Source organism: Taeniopygia guttata, chromosome 3, assembly GCF_048771995.1.
Source record: "Taeniopygia guttata chromosome 3, bTaeGut7.mat, whole genome shotgun sequence".
Classification (NCBI taxonomy): domain Eukaryota; kingdom Metazoa; phylum Chordata; class Aves; order Passeriformes; family Estrildidae; genus Taeniopygia; species Taeniopygia guttata.
In genome coordinates this window covers 73,827,460-73,846,130 of record NC_133027.1, presented here as the reverse complement: position 1 = coordinate 73,846,130, position 18,671 = coordinate 73,827,460, and the positions used below count along the sequence as shown (strand labels likewise).

At 35.2% G+C, this 18,671-nt stretch overlaps 1 protein-coding gene and 1 long non-coding RNA gene across 5 annotated transcripts in view; one reads left to right on the top strand and one right to left on the bottom strand.

Annotated features, from left to right (window-relative positions):
- WDR27 (WD repeat domain 27) overlaps positions 1-18,671 on the bottom strand; it is a 92,278-nt gene that overhangs the window by 53,034 nt on the left and 20,573 nt on the right. For all 3 annotated transcript variants that reach the window (XM_072927137.1, XM_072927136.1, XM_030268340.4), the window contains exons 17-21: positions 15,734-15,855; positions 15,023-15,156; positions 12,619-12,716; positions 12,197-12,318; positions 8,212-8,309 (exon numbers count right to left, since the gene is read on the bottom strand). In XM_072927137.1, the coding sequence (XP_072783238.1) occupies positions 8,212-8,309; positions 12,197-12,318; positions 12,619-12,716; positions 15,023-15,156; positions 15,734-15,855 (574 nt within the window). The remainder of the gene's footprint in view (positions 1-8,211; positions 8,310-12,196; positions 12,319-12,618; positions 12,717-15,022; positions 15,157-15,733; positions 15,856-18,671) is intronic.
- The window catches only part of LOC115494388 (uncharacterized), a 124,705-nt gene that overhangs the window by 87,194 nt on the left and 18,840 nt on the right, over positions 1-18,671 (top strand). For both annotated transcript variants that reach the window (XR_003959394.4, XR_012055131.1), the window contains exon 2: positions 12,210-12,305. This is a non-coding gene — a long non-coding RNA (uncharacterized lncRNA). The remainder of the gene's footprint in view (positions 1-12,209; positions 12,306-18,671) is intronic.

Genomic DNA, 18,671 nt, shown 5'->3' with positions numbered 1-18,671 from the left:
AAATAATTTATTACTATTCATCTAGAGTAAGTTTTAAATAGTTGAGCACAATTGGGCCATTTAAATTTTTTTTAATGAGTTGAAGGTTATTATCCACCTAAAAAGCACCACATAGTTGTAAAGAACTATGATATCTTTGCAGTCAGCACAAAACTAATGTTAAAGCAAATTATTTCATGTTTTCCTCAATATTAAAAGACATTTTAATACAAGTTTCAACACCATTCAGAGCTGTCATTTACATATGTATACCTCAGTTCAGAAGTCTGTTTTTATACCTCTGATGTATTCTTTTAAAATAGACTTATAATAACCTATATTCTTCTTTTGTCTTTATTATGAATGCTGTCAACCTGCTCTTCTTACAAAACAAATTCACATACTTCACCATAGTGCAGATGTCATATCATATATTCTTTTTTTTTTAATGTATGCTAGATCCAGGAACAAATTTGAAATAATAAAATCTCCTGCCAACTCCTGTGCTATACATGTTTCCCTGGCCAGTGAAATCACAGAAGCTATGTAAATTCAATCAACTGAACCTATGAACAGAAATCTCTAGATTTTTATACCATATTGTTCTGTTGTAGACACACATGGATGCATAAGAATGCACTAAATGCCAAGCTGGTTTCATCCACCCGGGTGAAACAGACAAATACATTCTTTGTAACTGATCTAATTGCTATCTCTTCTTAAAGCATAAAAGAGACACTTTTGAATGCATGAAAAGACATCATTTTATAGAGCCTAACTCTGAATTTTACTGTATTCTGTATAACAAAACTACTGATATTAACAGACTTTTTGAGCATACAGTAACCAGACACTTCACCTCAGACAAGTTCTATCTTGAAACGGCTAAAATAACCCAACTTATGAGAACACTACAGTTCAAGAGAAGAAACTTATAAAGGTAGCCAATTATTGTGACTATGTAAAAACATTTTTCAACTTCATTTTTTCACAAGAATATTTGGAGACTTTCAGTAACCAATGGCCACATTTGGTCTATTGAATAATCTGCCTCTGTTCAAGCTTCCTATTTACAGCAAAGGAAAATACTATCTACCTCAGTCTCCTCAGCATTTTCCTCCTCAGTTAGGCTTCCACACTACATTATATATTGCGTAAACTTCTCCTACAACTTAGCCTTGAGTCCCAGTTGCACTGTTTGCAAATTTCAGGGAGATTTTTTTTGAGTGACTTTTCATAGAGAATTTTAGGGAAAAAATGCTCTTTAATCTTGTAAGATACATCAGTATCATGTGAAAGAAATTTCTTCATGAGAAAAATAAACAAAATTCATATCCACTGTCCATCCCAAAGGTGTTTTCAGGTTCACCATTCTTCCTTAAGTAGAGCACTGGTCATCAGGACTACTTCTAAATGTTTAAGACCTCATTGTCAGGGCCTGTAAAAGATAATTTCTTCAATGGGGTCTTCTTCACAGAAGAGCCTTCTAATTAAATGCTGCAAAAAACTTCCTTTCAAAAGAAACACCTCTGTATTTGTGACCAATAATTCAAAAGTTTCACCTATAAACAGATATGTAAGAACTAACAGGATTCCAAGGTTTTCACTGATCTTTTCTCTGCTATACCACAGCAATATAAAGCAATGTCTCAGTCATAGAGTAGTGCCCTTTTCCTTGTGCTAGTGCAGCCACAGTAATAACCAATACCCTGGATTCTATTTTCTTAATTGTTTTCTTGTTCAATTTTTCCATTATATCAGGATATATGCTCCATTACAAGTTCAGCTACTTCCCCAACCTCTCAAAATCCTACTTAAAAAGACATTAAAAAAACTGATTCCAATTAAACTTTCCACAGAATTAAGTAGAAATTTTGTTACTCATTCTATTAACTCTAGATATTTACAGGTATCACAGCAAAGGGAAAGAAAAAGTGGACAAAAAAATCATAGTATTATTAGATAGATACTATGTGTATGATTTTAGCTTATGTTAGGCATTGTCTTCTTTCAGGCATTTTTTTTTTTTTTTAAGTAGCAACAGGTGGTGATCCAAATTATTTTGGATATTGCAGGCTTTACATGGCCAGCTGGCGTGCTCTCCAGCCTCCTAAGAATGCTTTTCTGGTCAGAGCTTTTCAGGGGTTACCATGACAAACATCTGGTAATTGCATGGGACAGAAAAGAGCCAAGTTTTCCCTATGTTCTTCATTGTACATCTTTTAGTCTACATTCCAAAATATGTATCTTTTTATGTTGCAAAAAACTTGAATACTGTTAGAAAAAAAATACAATTTTCTTCTGTCTTTGGAAGAGAAAGAATGTGTCCTTACAAATAAAGAATACTCTCACAAAGAATTCCATTTCATTCTACTTGATGCATTAAAAAAAAAAAAAAACCTGCAAACAAAAGTTGTTGTTTTAGTTTTTTTTATAAACCACTTTCATTTGTATTCTGTTACTTTGTGCCAGTGCTCTGGTATTTGTTCACAGACCCTTCAGTACCAGCAGATCTACTGAGGCTCTGCAAAATGTGAGTGAGTATAACTTGACAGCAGTAGTAGCTACCTTAGATGTACTGAACACATGGGTTTCATTTAATTGAAACACCAAACCCTTCACACATAGGAGTTCCCAATGTTTTTACCATAGCATCCAGCAGAGACCACATCCCTGTGTTCCCCATCCTCTCTACTTTCATGCATCTCCAGTCCCAATCTTGGAGGAGCTCCAGACACTTTTATCCCTCAGAATCTGGATAGCTAGACTCAAAAGCTCCAAGCGGAAAAATAAGGCAAACCATAGGCGAAACTTATGTCTAAAAAAAACCAAGAAGTAACCAAATTCTGAGTATGTGTATATTTGTATCTTGCTTAGGATGATGTCAAGCAGCTAGTTCACTGAAAAATATCTCAAAATTCAAACTGCACGTCTGACTCTAAGGTCTCAAAGTGCAAAACAGTATGAGTTCCCTGTGGCTGTGGGAATTCTGCTCAAATATGTTGCCAGAGGAGCTTATGATCTAGTGGCACAGCATCATAACACTATTTGGAGATTTTGCCTTAATGTCCAGTACTATCTTCATACAATTGGCAGATTCTTTCAGAGGCTGAAGGAAGGTGAAACTCAGAGTGTGAGTCAGAGGCAGGCAGCTCCTACCACCATAGGTGTTAGTGGATTGGGTGTTGGGAGCTCTGCCTAAAACTTTGTCCCTGCTATTCTTATTACCAGCAACAGTAATCTAGCAACTACTACATCTACCTCCTCACACTACCATATCAGCATCCCAGACCTCCAAATTGGGCTGTATTAACTCTTCCCTGCTCTCTCAATTTCTGGGTAGGTAATAAGCACAGCACATCTGACAGCATAGCACAAATGTCCCTTTCTGCCTTCCAAATTAATTTTAAATTTCAGCTGTTATTGTACACGTTGCTCTCTTAGTCAATATCACTTCAGCTCCCTCAGCAAGTTTCTCATACCCTACCATTTCTGTGGAAAGTAAAAAAAGCAAAATACTATTTTCGTAGAATCAAAAAGTGACATAATGGCTGAGGTTGTTAGGCAACTTTGGAGGTCATTTTACCTAACCTCACTGCTCACATAGAACCAGTGTGGCTTCACCAATGCTAAACAGAGCAGAGGTATCACCTACCACAACCTGCTGGCAGCATTCTTCCTGATACAGCCCAGGATAAGCCTTCTTTGCCTCAAGGGCACATTTCTGGCTCACATTCAACTTTGTCTCCTTTTTTGCAAAGCTGGTTTCCATCTAATTGTCCCCCTCAGCATATATTGGTGCCTGGGGGTTGCATTTGGTGCCAAGAGGAATTTGCACTTCCCCTTGCTGAATTTCGTAAGTCTTCTACCAGCTCATTTCTACAGACTTCTACAGACTGAAGCAGGAGCAGAGTTCATGGGTGGGATTCCAAGGCTGGTCAGGGCAATTAAGGCCCAGTGATGCAGTGAGGATCCTCACAGTGCATCTTGTAACTTGAGTAAATATGCACCTGAAAATCTGATGTCAAGCCACGTCACATAATTATTGACACAAAAAGGATGAAGCTTTATGGCATGATGCCTTTAGCCATAATTTATTGATGAGAAAGGAAGGTCCACATTAGTGCCTAAAAGCTTTATAGGGGATCTGAAATCTGCCTTGAGGAAGAAAATTTTACACTACTTCACATTCTAAAACCTCTTGAAACTTGGAATGACCCATGCAAGAGAAGCTGCAGAAAGCGGGACACACAATTTTTCTCATCATCCAGTCATGAAGCTAACTGTATTCATGTACTTTGCTAGTAAGCTGGTGCTACTAAGAGTTTAGTGAATATTCTAAATGCATTTAATGAAGTGAAGGGTGCAACCCTATGAATTTATGGTTTCCTCCTAACAGAATGAATGAAATGTCCTTTCTTCTGGACATTCAAAGCACAGAATTACCTAATCTACAAGTAGGAGGAAGTGAGAAATAGAAAGGATTCAGACTAGTAAAGCAGAATTTAAAACTGTCATATGAAAATTAAGTGATATATGAACACATTAAAGCAACTGGTATTTAGTCTAGTCTGATACTTCCTGTTATGAGTTTACTGCATAAGGGAATTGAATGTTCATTAATTCCTAAGTTTCTACATTCTCTCTATGCATTGGTTTTACAGCACTAGGACGCCAAAGTACATCTCACTGCCATGCATGTTCATGAGCATAGCCACTAAACACAGGCGGGACTGGCAGACAAGGAGGCTTAGTGTATTGGAATTTTCTGATCTGGCCTCTGTGGCTTAAAGGACTCAGCAACTTGTGTCATGCCAACCCAGACTTTTCTGAGATAGTAAATTTAATTGGTGGAGACAAAAGGTATGGCTGAGTATAAATCAATGCTAGATTCCTGACTTCAGAAAAAGCAGCAATGTCTCCAAAATACATTTGATACACACAGCAGTATGAAAAAGGATAGAAAAGTTTCTTGTGTCCTACAGATGAGCGAGTCTACAAGGTTTCATCACAAAGACACTTCAACTCCTTCAAAAATGCAAGAATGTATTAACTTTTTGTATCTCCTGATCATTAAATGCTTAAGAGTCTTTTATGGGAATCCTGAACCTGGTGACTATAATGTCCATCTCATTCAGATTTCCACAGCATCTCAGCCTAACTCTTGTGTTCATTGCTTTCACCTTGGACACAAGATAAAGTAATTTTACTTGTTCTCCAAGTAGTCATTCTTTTAGACAATATAAACTGCTCTTCATAATATCTTGGAAGTTGGTCAAAGGTAATTATATTACTCTAAAGCATAAGGTCTCATAGTTCATTATCCTAACCTGGAAGAAGAGTAGCCATAGTTTTCTTCTTCCAAGAAAAACTATTTTCCTTGCTTCTTTATTCCTAAGTCTGTTTTGTAGATCATCTGGAGCTTTTCTTAGCTTTAGTCATAAATGAGGAGAATACAGGAGAGCTCTAATAAAGATTCAGAGTCTTCAGATGAAACTTTACAAATCCATGCATTTCAAAGCAAATGGAGCAGGAGTCCGAGTAAATCCAAAAGCCACTAGCAGTGTCCAAGATTCCCTCATTTATTGGCAAGATGACCTGGCTGTATGAGGTTGGCCGACAACATCAGAAAGTAAAAATGTCTTTTCTTGTACCACCTTCAGAGGAACCCATGAGACGTTTTGGCACTCTCTGAAGGAATCTTAGAATGTTTCCAGATCATCCATAGTGAAAGAGAAAGACAAATTCACAGTTTTATCCAAAAAAGACAACGAAAATTGAAGTTGCAAAATAACTTCACCAAACTCAAGAACATAAGAAAAGTTAAATTAATTTTCCCTGGAAAAAAAAAAAATTGTAGTTTGATAACACAAGTTGGGTTTGGTTGGTTGCAAAATTTTGGTAGAACTCAAAGCAAAAATATCACTATATCCAAAGCTTATAAAGCTATAGGCCAGGTCAACCTGTTTGAAGATTTAATCAATGAAGATCAAAAAAGAAACTAGAACATCCTGCTATGATTCTTCAGTCAATTGTGAGAAAATGAATGCATGTCATACGAAGAGGAATTATAAAAAAAACTGAATAAAAAACCCCCTTAAGAGTCCAAGGAAAATGTGCAGTTATTCTGCAAATTATTTTCCAAGCTTTCAACAGCAACATTGAAGAGCACTGTGCTGAAGGGATTTTTCCCCCCTTATTTAATCAAAATTTCATACTTTACAGAATTTTTATATAAAGTAACAATGGATAGATTCTCAAGGGCAACAAACAGATTAAAGAAAAGCAAAACAATTTTCACTGTGGACATCTAGGGAAGACATTTAGAACAAAAATCAACAAACAAAGTGGATATCTTGGAGTTAGTGTTACTATCCACAGTACTGCAAACAGTATAAATGAGAAGGTGGACTTACCTTTGCAATATTGCAAGAACACTGGACAAAGATTTCACTAAACAAACCCTATTCTGGCAAACCCAAAGCAGAAACAAAGAGATCATTCCAAAGGAACTGGAAATAGTTGTTGATGCACCAACTTTACAAATCAACAACATCAAGAGATTAAAGGTACTGGCCCACCATAAGGTTGTTTAGGAGCTAATCTCTCCTGTAAGTACTCAACAGTGCAAGGGATGGACTGGATTTGATTGGACAAAACCTATGAACAAAAAAATAAGTGTTCAGTCTGTGTAACTATAGTAGACGTAACACTTCAGCAGATACTTGTTCCAAGTTCAGACATTTCCAAATTTAGACATTTAAAATTTATTTATGTGAAAAACACCTGGTGAACACATAGGAAAAATTGAACAGTTTTACTCCTTTTGAGAATTCAGGAACAGATTTTAAATTATAGAAGACTCAGTCTCTATAAGACTCAGTCTGAGCAATGGTAGAAAATTTCATTTTTAAAAGTGTGGTTTTTCTTTTTTTCCTTGAAAATTGCTAACAAGTGAAAAACAAGTTTTTTTCTATTGCTTCTCCACAAGAGTTAATACTGCTGGTCACTGTAGTGTGTAACAAACACACATATACATAGTACCTCACAAGCGCCCTTAAAATATCTGTCATTAAGGACTTAAACTACGTTTTGAAGCTTGGCTAATAGAACACAGCAGACACTAGAATACACTGACCTAGCCAAATGAAACATACAGCAAGAACATACATAAATTTCTTCCTTCTTCTCAAGACGTATTTAATTGATTGCCCAGATTTTACACTAACTATTTTACCATTCACTGACTTTACTTATATTAGTATTTAGAAACAAAGAGACAGATAAGTGATCTGTGAAAAGCTTTCTACTTTTTCATTACTCTTCAACAACACAGTTTGAGCAGCTTATTAGAAAAACATAAGAAGGTAACATATTCCAACCCCAGTAGTCTCTAGTTTCATTACTTTCTGGCATTGAATGAAGGTAATACAGCAATGATTTTGAAAAGAACACATATGCCCCCTATAGACTTAATGTATTCTTACCACATAAAGATGGAAGTAAATGAAAGGCTCATTAAGCATTGCCCAAATAGAAAATTCAGTACTAGAAAAAGATATATGATATCTTTCCATAGATATGTTTACATACAGAAGAAAGCAAATAGGAAATTATACTTTAAAGCTTAAACATACTCCCCTTTTCTTTTAAACATAATTCTTTTGGCCTCCACAACAGAGCTTGCCCCAGGTATTACTTTTCCTGAGCAATGTTCTCTCCTTGGTGGTCTATTCATTTGTCCCAAGGCTTTCCCAAAACTGAAAGGTGTTTAGAAACTGTGTAGCATTTAATTCTGAGCTTATGGTAATGTATCATGCAAACTTATAGCACTACATACATGGTTCATAAAAATGTTGTTGCAATTGGCTTATATTTTAAAAGATAGATTTTACTTCTTTTAGCAGTAATGGCATGCTGCTTTGGAAATACCATTAACATTCAGTTCAGTGCACCATTATATATACATATACAATTAGATGTACAAATGTGGGTAAACATAGGTGATCAATCCTAAATGTTTAATGGCTTCCACATAACTATAATTGAGGAATAAGCACTATGTTTGGTCTCTAAAAACCAGCAAACTTCAATTAACCTGTAGTTCAGATTCCAATTAACCTGTAGTTCAGATTCCACATCTAAATTTCTACTGGTATATGAGAGCAAGTATGAATTCTGAATAACGATAAAACATAGGTTTTTATTCCAAGGTACCTAACTCATTCTTACCTCAGTGTTCTTAAATCCCACAGTTTGATGCCATCACCTGCAGCTGTGGTCAGGAAAAGGTTGTAAGCTTCAGGCTGCTGGGTGGTGAAAGATGATCCCTGTAAAACAATAAATCAGTTTCAGGTAACTATTCTAATGGCATTAATTATTCATAGAATATCTTGAGATGGAAGAGATCCATAGGAATCATAGAGTCCAACTCCCTGCTCCATGCAGAATTATGCCATATGATTAGGAACATTGTCCAGAAGCTCCCTGAACTCTGACAAGCTTGGTGCATGGACCACTTCCCTGGGGAATCCAGTCCAGTGACCAACAACTGTCTCAGTGGAGAATTTAGTCCATCTAAGAAATAAACAGTAAATATTTGTTAGATTATGTGAAAAAAAGCTTGTCTGCACACACACAAAAGAGGAAAAGCATGCAAAGAGCATGTAGAGGAAGTCCCATAACCCGGCCAGAGAAATGGAGCACAGCCTTGGCTCCTCTCAGTGCTGTCCCAGGACAGCCATGAGCCCTTTGGTCCAGGGGTGGCACCCACCAGGACAGTCAGTGAGACAGGCCATCTGGGGCATCTCACAGACTGATAGGGATTACTAAAATCAGGGTAGGGGATCCATCACATGAAGCAGGGGAAGATCATCTTGTGATTGCACAAGACATTACAGGATGTTTAGGGAAGAAAATAAGGGCAGTGAAAGGGAGGGAGCAAAGGTTACTTCAACAATTGATTATAAGACATTGTTAGCCCTGGGCTAAGTGTCCAATTTCCATTGACTTCAGTAGCAATTGCATTCATTCATCACAAGACTAATTTTGGCTTCATACTTTTAAATAATTAAATCCAGTTTAAACCGCTGATATTTTAACATCCACATTGGCACATCCCAGCCTTTTTGCTGGCTACAAACTTCTTTCTTCAGGGAACCAAATTGAAACAGTTAAACACACTTTCTTTCCTTTCCTTACCATTCACTTTCTTGATTTGGCTGAATGCATCACAGGGACCACAAGGTAATTCCCTGCAATCAGTATTTGACTGCCAGGAATCTTCTATTCATTATGAAAGCTGGTGCATAGCTTGCTCTAAGAGATGAATTAAAATGTACTGTGCAACATATTTCCCAACAAAGATTACTCATTCTCACATTAGCTCTGTATAACAGTAAGAAAAAGTCATGCAAAAGATAAAGACAGTAATAGTCCAAAGGACAGTAATCATTAAAAGTTACTGAGCATCCATTTTTGTGCTTTTGAAATATTTGCTTGCCATCCCTCACTTCAGCCAGCACTGGTCACAAGAGTCCGAAACAAAAAGTTCTACAGACACATACACACTTACTTTTTGCATTATTCCTTTACTAGAGAATACAGGAAAAAACTAAATGTAAGAAGTGCAACCCATTTTTTCCTTCTCTGCTCTGAAATTTTGTCAGTAATATACTTTATTAATACATACACTTGTATCTTCAAACTACATTTGCTACTGAATATTGATATAGGAGGACAAGAAAAAAATACTAGTTGGAATAATATGCAAGCTGAACTGCTGAATTTTATCACTATTTGTCACTAAATTGTGTTTTTATAGTCCATCAATTTATGATACCCTATTATTTATGAGAATCTGATGCAAAAAGTAGCAAAATCCCACACACTTGGAACTATTCTTTCATTCTGATAGACAAATCCCTTTCTTCTACCCCATCAGCATCCTCATCCACCACTGTAATCCCTTCTCAGCTTCTCTCTAGATTAACTACACTGTAACCTTCACATAAAATTTGGCCTCAAGGAGAATATGGTTCTACAGAATCTTGCTTTCCTTCACTAATTCCTTATGAGCACTATTTATGTCATCGAAGTGCAGCTAGTTTATACTAAAGGCATCTATCAATAGACATATCAGAAAGCATTCCATGACTTCTGGTGATCTCATACTTTTCCCAACATTGTAACTACAGTTAGGAAAAAGTTAACTGACTGAAACTTTAGAGTTACCCATTGCATTTTTCAGTCTTCACATCAAGTAGACTTCCTAACTAATGAATCAATGAATTTTGAAACAAAAGGGTCTGAACAGAAAATTGAAAATTTTGCTGTTTCTGTGAAAATGAATACTCTGCAACTGTGCTAGTAGAACATAATACCATCCAAATATTTTTGGCTCACAATGACAGTTTTCTCTTCAAAGAATATGCTTTACACCTTTACAAATGCATTATTTACACTAAAGCTCTGAATCTTTGTGGTCCGATCTCAAATTAACATCTGTTTTGGTATCTCAGATGTTCCTAAACTCTGGGGCAGGAAGAGGATTTTGATATGCCAATCAATTCATTTTACTATGTCTCTTAAAATTCAGTATAAAAAGTAATGGACTGCTATAATAAGCTTAATCAAAACACTGAAGACTGAAATGAATGTCGTACACACCGGCAATTGCAAAAAATCTCTAGGCCAGATCAAAAGAAAAATTTAAAACCAAAGTCATTACATGGCAAGTTATATATACTTGCATCAGCTTGTTTTGTCTAAAATCAAAAATAAGAGAATGTCACACTGATTATCTAGGTTTCCAGGATATCCTGCATATTTTATAATTTGCTAACAGGGTTCTCCAGCATTTAATTGGAACATACTTTCCCTATCATTTTCCATGACCCTCAACATAAATTTGCTTTTTTATTCATTTAAAGAGTAAATTTTATTATTATGCCCACTTAATTTTCCAAGTGAATCACAAAACTGTCTTGGAACATGAGAACAGATTTGCATGAATCTAAACTGGAAAATGCACTTCAAGAATATACACACTGCAATCAGAAATGAGTATTTACTCCACACAATGAGACTAAGAATAGTCCAAACGAAAGCCTTCATAAATTTTGGGATGTAGGCACCAGATCTTCAGCATGAACTCTCTCCCCACAGGTTTGTTTCCATTGAATCATGTCTCATCACTAAAGAACCTTAGATTCCAATGTGTTTCATACTTCAAACAGAATGTAGTTTACACACAGCATTTGACACATTTTTATAAGTCTAATTTTCTCTAATAACTTTAAACTATCAAATGTAATAAAATAGTTGATGTGTAATTTTCCTATTGACTTATCTAAAGTATTAGTCTTACATAACTGAAAAAATAGAAAACTTTGATGTATAATTGTCCCACAAAAGGGTTAGTTTTCTTTGCTATACCACATATACCTAGTTTTTTTTCCCAAGTGAGTAGTTGCCCACAGCTTTAATGTTTTTCTTGATTAAATAACCTGAAGGCACTAAGCTGACCCAGCAAAAAGAAAAGCCAGAACTTTAAGCCTATATGTGTTACAAAGAGTACTGAAATAGTTAGCACAATTTTAAGTGTTTTACCAGATCACATCTATAAGGAAAACCCACAAAGAGTTCTACAACAGTAATAACAAGGACTGTTTTAAACCCACAGAAGCAAGGACTTTCCAACTGAGAATGAAGCACCACATTCAACCAGACCTAACACAGCAGGCATTCCAGAATATATGCTACCATAAGAACTACAAACACTCAAATCAGTCTTCAAGGAAAAAAAGAAGAGCAAGGATGAGGTATTTTAAGACATCTATTCTATTGTAGTACTGAGAATTTTTTTGCTGCTGCTGTTTCCAAAGTTTCAGAATAAATCACACAGTGTCAGATTGATCTTCAGAAGAGAACACTTACATAAGGAAACATTCCTGTTGACCTACAGTATTACAGTCTAGCACAAGGCAAAAGACAAACAATTCTCTAGTAGCAAGATCATTCAATCAGTCTCACTGCTCCCTCTTTTACACTAGAGAACAAATTAAATCTGTATGGACTTATCACAGACTCGTGTTCTTGCCCATCCTCCCCAACATATAAAAACATACTGATTACTATCAATTCTAGTTTTAGCCTCTGATTTCATTGTTGATGATGTTGTAGTGATACTACAAATAAAATTAAATAAAGCGTATACCTTATTTTGACAGATCTGATGGACTGATCTAACATGAGCTTCCTGTATCACTGCTGTGCTGCAGCCTACATTGAGGTCAAAAACTTCCAATGCTCGATTGCTGCCAGCTGTAAGTACAATATCTGTACAGTTCTGTGTTAAAGTTAAACTTGCCTAAAGGAACAAAAGCATATAGACAGATAAAAATACAGATAAACATATATATAAACTCTCTTGTATTTATTGCTCTATGAGCAATACCAAAAATCTTACAACACTAAAAATTTATGTCTAAGGATAAAGAAAACAACATCACAAAAAATTACAAGCTTTTTACTCCAATAGAAAAGGAGTAGTAAATCATCAAATGCTACTTACTTTAGCTGACGTCCATATCATTAAGTCCAAAGAACTACAAAGAAAATAAGAAATACAAAGGATACAAGAATAGAACTCATTTACTGCTGAAAGGCTGGTAATCTCCATTGCTGAAGTCATGGGAAATTTCTGTACCAATTTGCAAACACTCCTCTGTTTGTACCTACAAAGAATATCACCAAATGAATGCTAGTGTTAATGAAATTGGTTATGATTTGTAAACTCCCACTGGAACCACAAATCAAAATGCTTTCTTTCATTTTTTAAAATTTAAGCAACAGAACTTTTGCCTTATTGTTGAGCTCTGTTAAAAACTTGGTAACCAAACTCATTTGGATAAAAAAACCCCATGATATTCATATATAGAAGACTGATTTTCCAACAAATGAAACACTAAAATAATCCCATATGTACACCGAAAATGTTGAACAGATTATAGTCTGTCAAGTACCTATGTTCAGAAAGCAGATATACCTCTAGTTTCAGTGTAGCATTTAGTGCTCTGATGATAGGGCAATCAGGAAGAAAATGAGGAGAAAACAGTGAGAAAAGAATGAAAACAGTGAGGAAAGAATAATTTCCACTTAGACGTGAGGAGAATGAGGGACTGATCACACACTATCAGAGAAATTTTGCTTCCCAACATATACAAAACTCTTTAGGGTCCTGTGGGTTACCTACCAGCTCCATGCAGAGGTGGCAAACATGTGAAAACCTCTAAAATGGCTTCAGACTTTATTAGACAACACAAAACTGTGCTGTTATTCAATATAATTAGAACTTTGATTACTGAAATATATCCACATAGGCAGCATGGATCTATTCTTGTAGTAAACAGAAAACATAAGTCCATGGATATGTGGGGCAAGAAGAGTGTGATTTTCATAGAAGTCACCTTAGGAATACAGAGTTAATGACAACTGTATTGGGTCTGGTTGAGGTGGAGTTAGTTTTCTTCATAGTGGCTTGTATGGTGCTGTGTTTTAGACTCGAGATCAAAACAGCACTGATAACACACCAGGGTTTTAGTCATTGCTGGATACTGTCTGCACAGTGTTAAAATAATTCCTGCATGACAGTTAATATTATACTTGCATTTTAGCACGTCTGTCTAATGAAAGTGCAAAAGTACATGCATGACATGGTGTAAGAATCATTACTGTTTCTTTTCAACAATGCTAAAAGTTTGCAAAACTGAGATCATTTGACAAAAGCAATATGGTTGTCAGCCAGATCCGTTCAAAAGAAAAATGCTTAGTGATTTGGTTTTTGCCTTTCTTTCATTCTCTAACAATGATCTGCTGGTCTCTTCAGATGGACATCAGAACTACTTTAGCAGTAGACTGCTAAATAAATAAACTGCACTAGACTTCAAGAGCAAATTATTTATCTCTATTTTTGGGTAAATCTATCCAAGCTAACTTTAAATAAGCTGACTGATAAAATAGGTACAATCTAATGAAGGCAGTATGAAGTTTCCTCTGGTCCAATTTACCCTGCTGAAAGAGGCTGATTAAGACAGTTAAGTTTTTTCCCAAATGCAAGAACAATTGTTTGAATGGGCTGAAGTACCTTGCTTCTACACTGCAGGCTGTTACACAGCTAAATACCTCACAAGGCACGGTACAGGTAGAATTTCACATAGAAAGCAAATCAATGAACAGTAAACTGAGATTCATCAAACACAAGTTATGAGAAAACTGAACTAAAGTAAAAGAGGTGGGGAAAATAGAAGGGTGCCCATTATTAAAAAAAAAAAAAAGAGGAATTTTGCCACATTTAGCATATTTTTTACAGAATGTATTTACTACATGTCCTATATGTCTTCAATCTACAGTGCAGCTCATTGAAAATTCAGGCAGGTATTGTGGACACACTGAGCTGGACACTGTACATTCATTCTTGTCTCTTAGAAATTGAAGTTTATGTAGCAACATGGGTTACCTTTCTATTGGTTTATTAGTATCTCCATTAACTAAGAATTAACAAGTAAAACCAGGTAGGCAGATTATGGAAGAAAACTATTCCATAATTCTGTATGACCATATAACATTTCAGTGAAGTTCCACATAGCAGGTTCATGCCTCAATCCAGGAAAGCACTCCTATTACTAAACATATTTAAACTTGCACTTAGTATGTTTTTCTGTGCAGCAGCAAAATTACCAAGGAAATAGAGGAAGGAAATAGACCAGCTTTTCCCATCTAAGGATGCAGTCCAATGCTGTCTAATATCATCAACAGACAGGACATACCATTTACAATATCAACTAAGATTTCAGTGTTGTAGCCCTAATTTTTTTTGTTCTTCCATTCAAAACAAAGGTATTTTGGAAGTAACTTTTACCAGTTGTTCAGTTTTTTATCTTCTGTAATATTTTTGCCCCCTCAGATTACCTCACCCCACACACAGTCCCAGATCAAACTGTATGACTACTTTCACTGGTCTGTTAATGAAAAATGAACTCACCGTTTTAAGTCATCCTTGGTTGTGTCTAGATGGAAGCTTAATAGATGAAATTCAGCTCCACAGCACAGCAATATAAAAGTATCTATAAAATAAAACTGTGCAAAGCGTGCAGTCTTATGGAACTTCTCTTTACCCTGAAACATAAAGGAATTTATCAAGAACGGATTCAAACATACGTATTTTCTGTCTGAGATTCCTTGTGTTAAGGCAGAGCCTTCCTGTCATACTGATCATAGGCCAGGAGGCTACTGCTACATAGTGGCCCTGCTTATTTTTGACATCTATTACTCTCAAAAAAAAATATTTTGTTCTGCTTAAATTAGCTGGCAGTATATTTGTAGTCAATTGAATCTAATACACTCTAGCTTAATACTCTGAACTTCTCTTTGAACTGGGGAGGGGACTAAAGGCAAGCAGAGCTGAACCAATGAAAATACAAAATACAGACCAGACAATAAAATCAAAACTTTCAGACATGCCCACTAGGTTGTTTTTTTTTTTTTTTTAACAAGGTTGATTTTTCTTTTCCTAAGTGGTCATGAGAAAAACCTAATTTGAAGTCAATGGAGATCGCTCAGATCATTATATCAGCGGGAGTCACCACTCAATAGCTCTAGAAATAGATTTGTTCTACAAAGCTTTTAAAACAGAAGTAGATGAAAATGCAAAACAGTGTTCTCTGTGTCCAAATCAATGGAAGTTTCCAATTACCAGAATTAGGGCAGGTTCCTTATTGTAGACTGACCAGACTCTTAAAGTTCTGTCTTCTGATGCAGAAACTAACCACTTCCTGTCATGACTCCAGCCAACAGAGTTAACTGCACCATCATGACCTAATAAAAATAATAATGGAAATTATATAAAGCTCATCTCTTGCATTAATAAATTTCTCTAGAGTTACTTGTATTAATATAATTATGCACAACATTAAAATATATTCTAAGTATGGGTTTCAAATGGTTGGATTACTGGCAACAGTAAACCAGCTATTGACATTTTCTCCCACCAAAAAACCCATGAAAATATCTCAATAAACAGACAAAGATAATTCCAACCGTAATTTTTAAAAGTTACTGGGAGAGCACTCTCAAGAAATACCCTTGAAATTAAATTTAAGCAAATATTCAGTATTGGGAAAAAATCTGAGTATTATATTTATAATGAAGCTTTATATTAAACATGGTCTGGAAACCCCTTAAGACATCAAAATAATTGAAATACTGTTTTCTTTATTAACCTTTTATTCCTGAGCTAGCTATTTTTGTCAAAATAAAATGAGCATACCACTTCAATGGCTTGTTAAAAACAAGATTGCAATCTTACAAAGAAAATTTGAAAAGCCAGAAACAAAAGTCAAAAGCTAAAATTATTAATGTTATCTAGCATTATGTTGAAGCTGATAAAAAAGATCAAAAAAGAACATGCCAATCAAATTTTACAGACTTTGATGCATGTTATTGCAATTTGTCAGATGAAATCTGATGAATTTCATCTAGCCTTAAAACATTCAAAGTTCTTATGCTGCCCTCTTGTGCACATTTTATCTTTATTTAACAGAAGTTTTATATAAAAAAATAGTTTGCTTTAAATTACAGGAAGGCTATTAAATATATTGCAGCAATTGAGATACTTTATTTTGCGTTGCATATCTCTACAAAAAGTCTTATGAGATATTTTAATTCCCAGTTACCAAACAGCTGTAGAATGTTCACCAGAAAACTGCACAGGTACTGCACAAATACACATGTAAGTATTATTCTTATTTTGTTCATGACAGAAAGATTTATTTAAAGGCTTTGATTTTCTAAAAACACTTGGAAGCCTTGAATAATCTGCATATAAGAAAAAAGACCAACACACAAAACCAATCAAACAAAAAAAGAAAACCACAACAGAATATACAAAGCAGTTTTCCGAAGTATTAAGGAACCTGAGAAACTTTAGGAAAATCTGAGGTTTGGAAAATTGGAAGAGCCACAGAAAAAGCTTAAGAATCTCTGCTCTCCAGGCCCCACAATCCCAAAGTACAGTGAAGGAGATGCCAGCTGGCTTGAAAGAGCCCAGTAAAATTCAAAACAGGCATTACTCAGGGTTCCCCAGCCCTAGAGCACATTGAGAAGAAAAGCAGCTGGTTTTGTAAAGAGACTTCGGAAAGGCCATGTTAGCTGTAACCCTTTACAGCTGTTCAGCATTACCTGCACCTCACTGCAGGACACGGACGCCTGAAGAGTCACTGCTGAAGAAGAATGCAGTGCTACTTAAATCTGCAACTCAACCCTTCAGGGAACAAGACTGCATAAATTAGGCTAACAGCAAAACTGCTATTATACCATTCCTCTGCTGCTGCCTTATGACTTTTGATAAGCAGCAATATTCAGATGCTAATGCAGCCTTGAAACTGAAATTTTTTAGGACACAATTTCCATTTCTTGAAGAAAAAATTTTACATTGCCATTGATTACAACTCTAAGAATAATGCATCATGGTTTTTCATGAAAACACATATTATGACACTTATAAAACAAGAGCATCAAAAGTAGAAAGTAAACAGGTGACTGCATGGTAGTCTGAACAACACAGAAAAACAATGTGAATGAAGCAAACAGGCAACTAATGGTTTGTGGTTCCTAATCCCACGCATTACTTTACCTGGCACTTCAACATTTATGTTTCTTTTGGAAAGAACTACATAAATGTTAGAATGTGGTTTACATTGCTTTTCAGACTTGTGCATTATTAAAAAAAAAAAAAAAGACAAATTATTAAAGGCATCAATGAAATAAGTCAGTGAAAAATTCAAGAACTTGCTATTTTAGAAAAAAAAGGTCTCATTATTCTGTCTGCAAGGCATATTTTCATTAATTTCCTCTCACAAGAAGGATAATATCAGTAATGTTGCCTCCTTAATGTCACTTCTTGCACTAAATATAATGAAAATTATTCAAAATTAAAAGCTGTTTTCACAAATCAGTTTTCAGAGTTATTTACTTAGAAATAATTCCCTACAATATCTTTAAGTAGTCTGGTTTTAATACTTATTAGGGTCAGATAGTAAAAAACATTTATTTTCTATTATGAGTTTTCACAGAAAATGCATGCAGCAGGGTTGATTTAAAGTCATAACATTTACAGTTATTAAAAATTTAACAGATTGTTCCTGTATAAATTTAGACATAACCTGGTGTTTAAGACTCTTTTAAAAACATACATGTTTACACATGAATACACTTTTGTAGTTTTGGATTTCTCCTGAGGAATCCTCCTCTTTGTTTAAATGGTTATTCTCAAGAAGTCTGGAGTTGCAAAGCAAACACATCTTTTGCCAAGTTGTCACAGTCAATTTTTGGCTAATAAACTATCAGAATATACTGCTACAATATATACATGCATTATTATTGCAATATATTGTCTTTTTCTCTTTAATTATTGTAATACATATTATATATACATCATGGTGAAGATTTCTGTATACATCATCATAGATTGCTTCTTACCCCACAAAAAAAAAATGAGAAATGGGAACACCTGGCAGTCAGTTTCATTCTAGGACAAAATGAAGCAATCAGAAATTTTACATCTCAAATCATCAATACTCCCTCTTTCTTGTTATCAGGGTGATGTAAGTGGAATCCATGCCATTTTAGAGCAA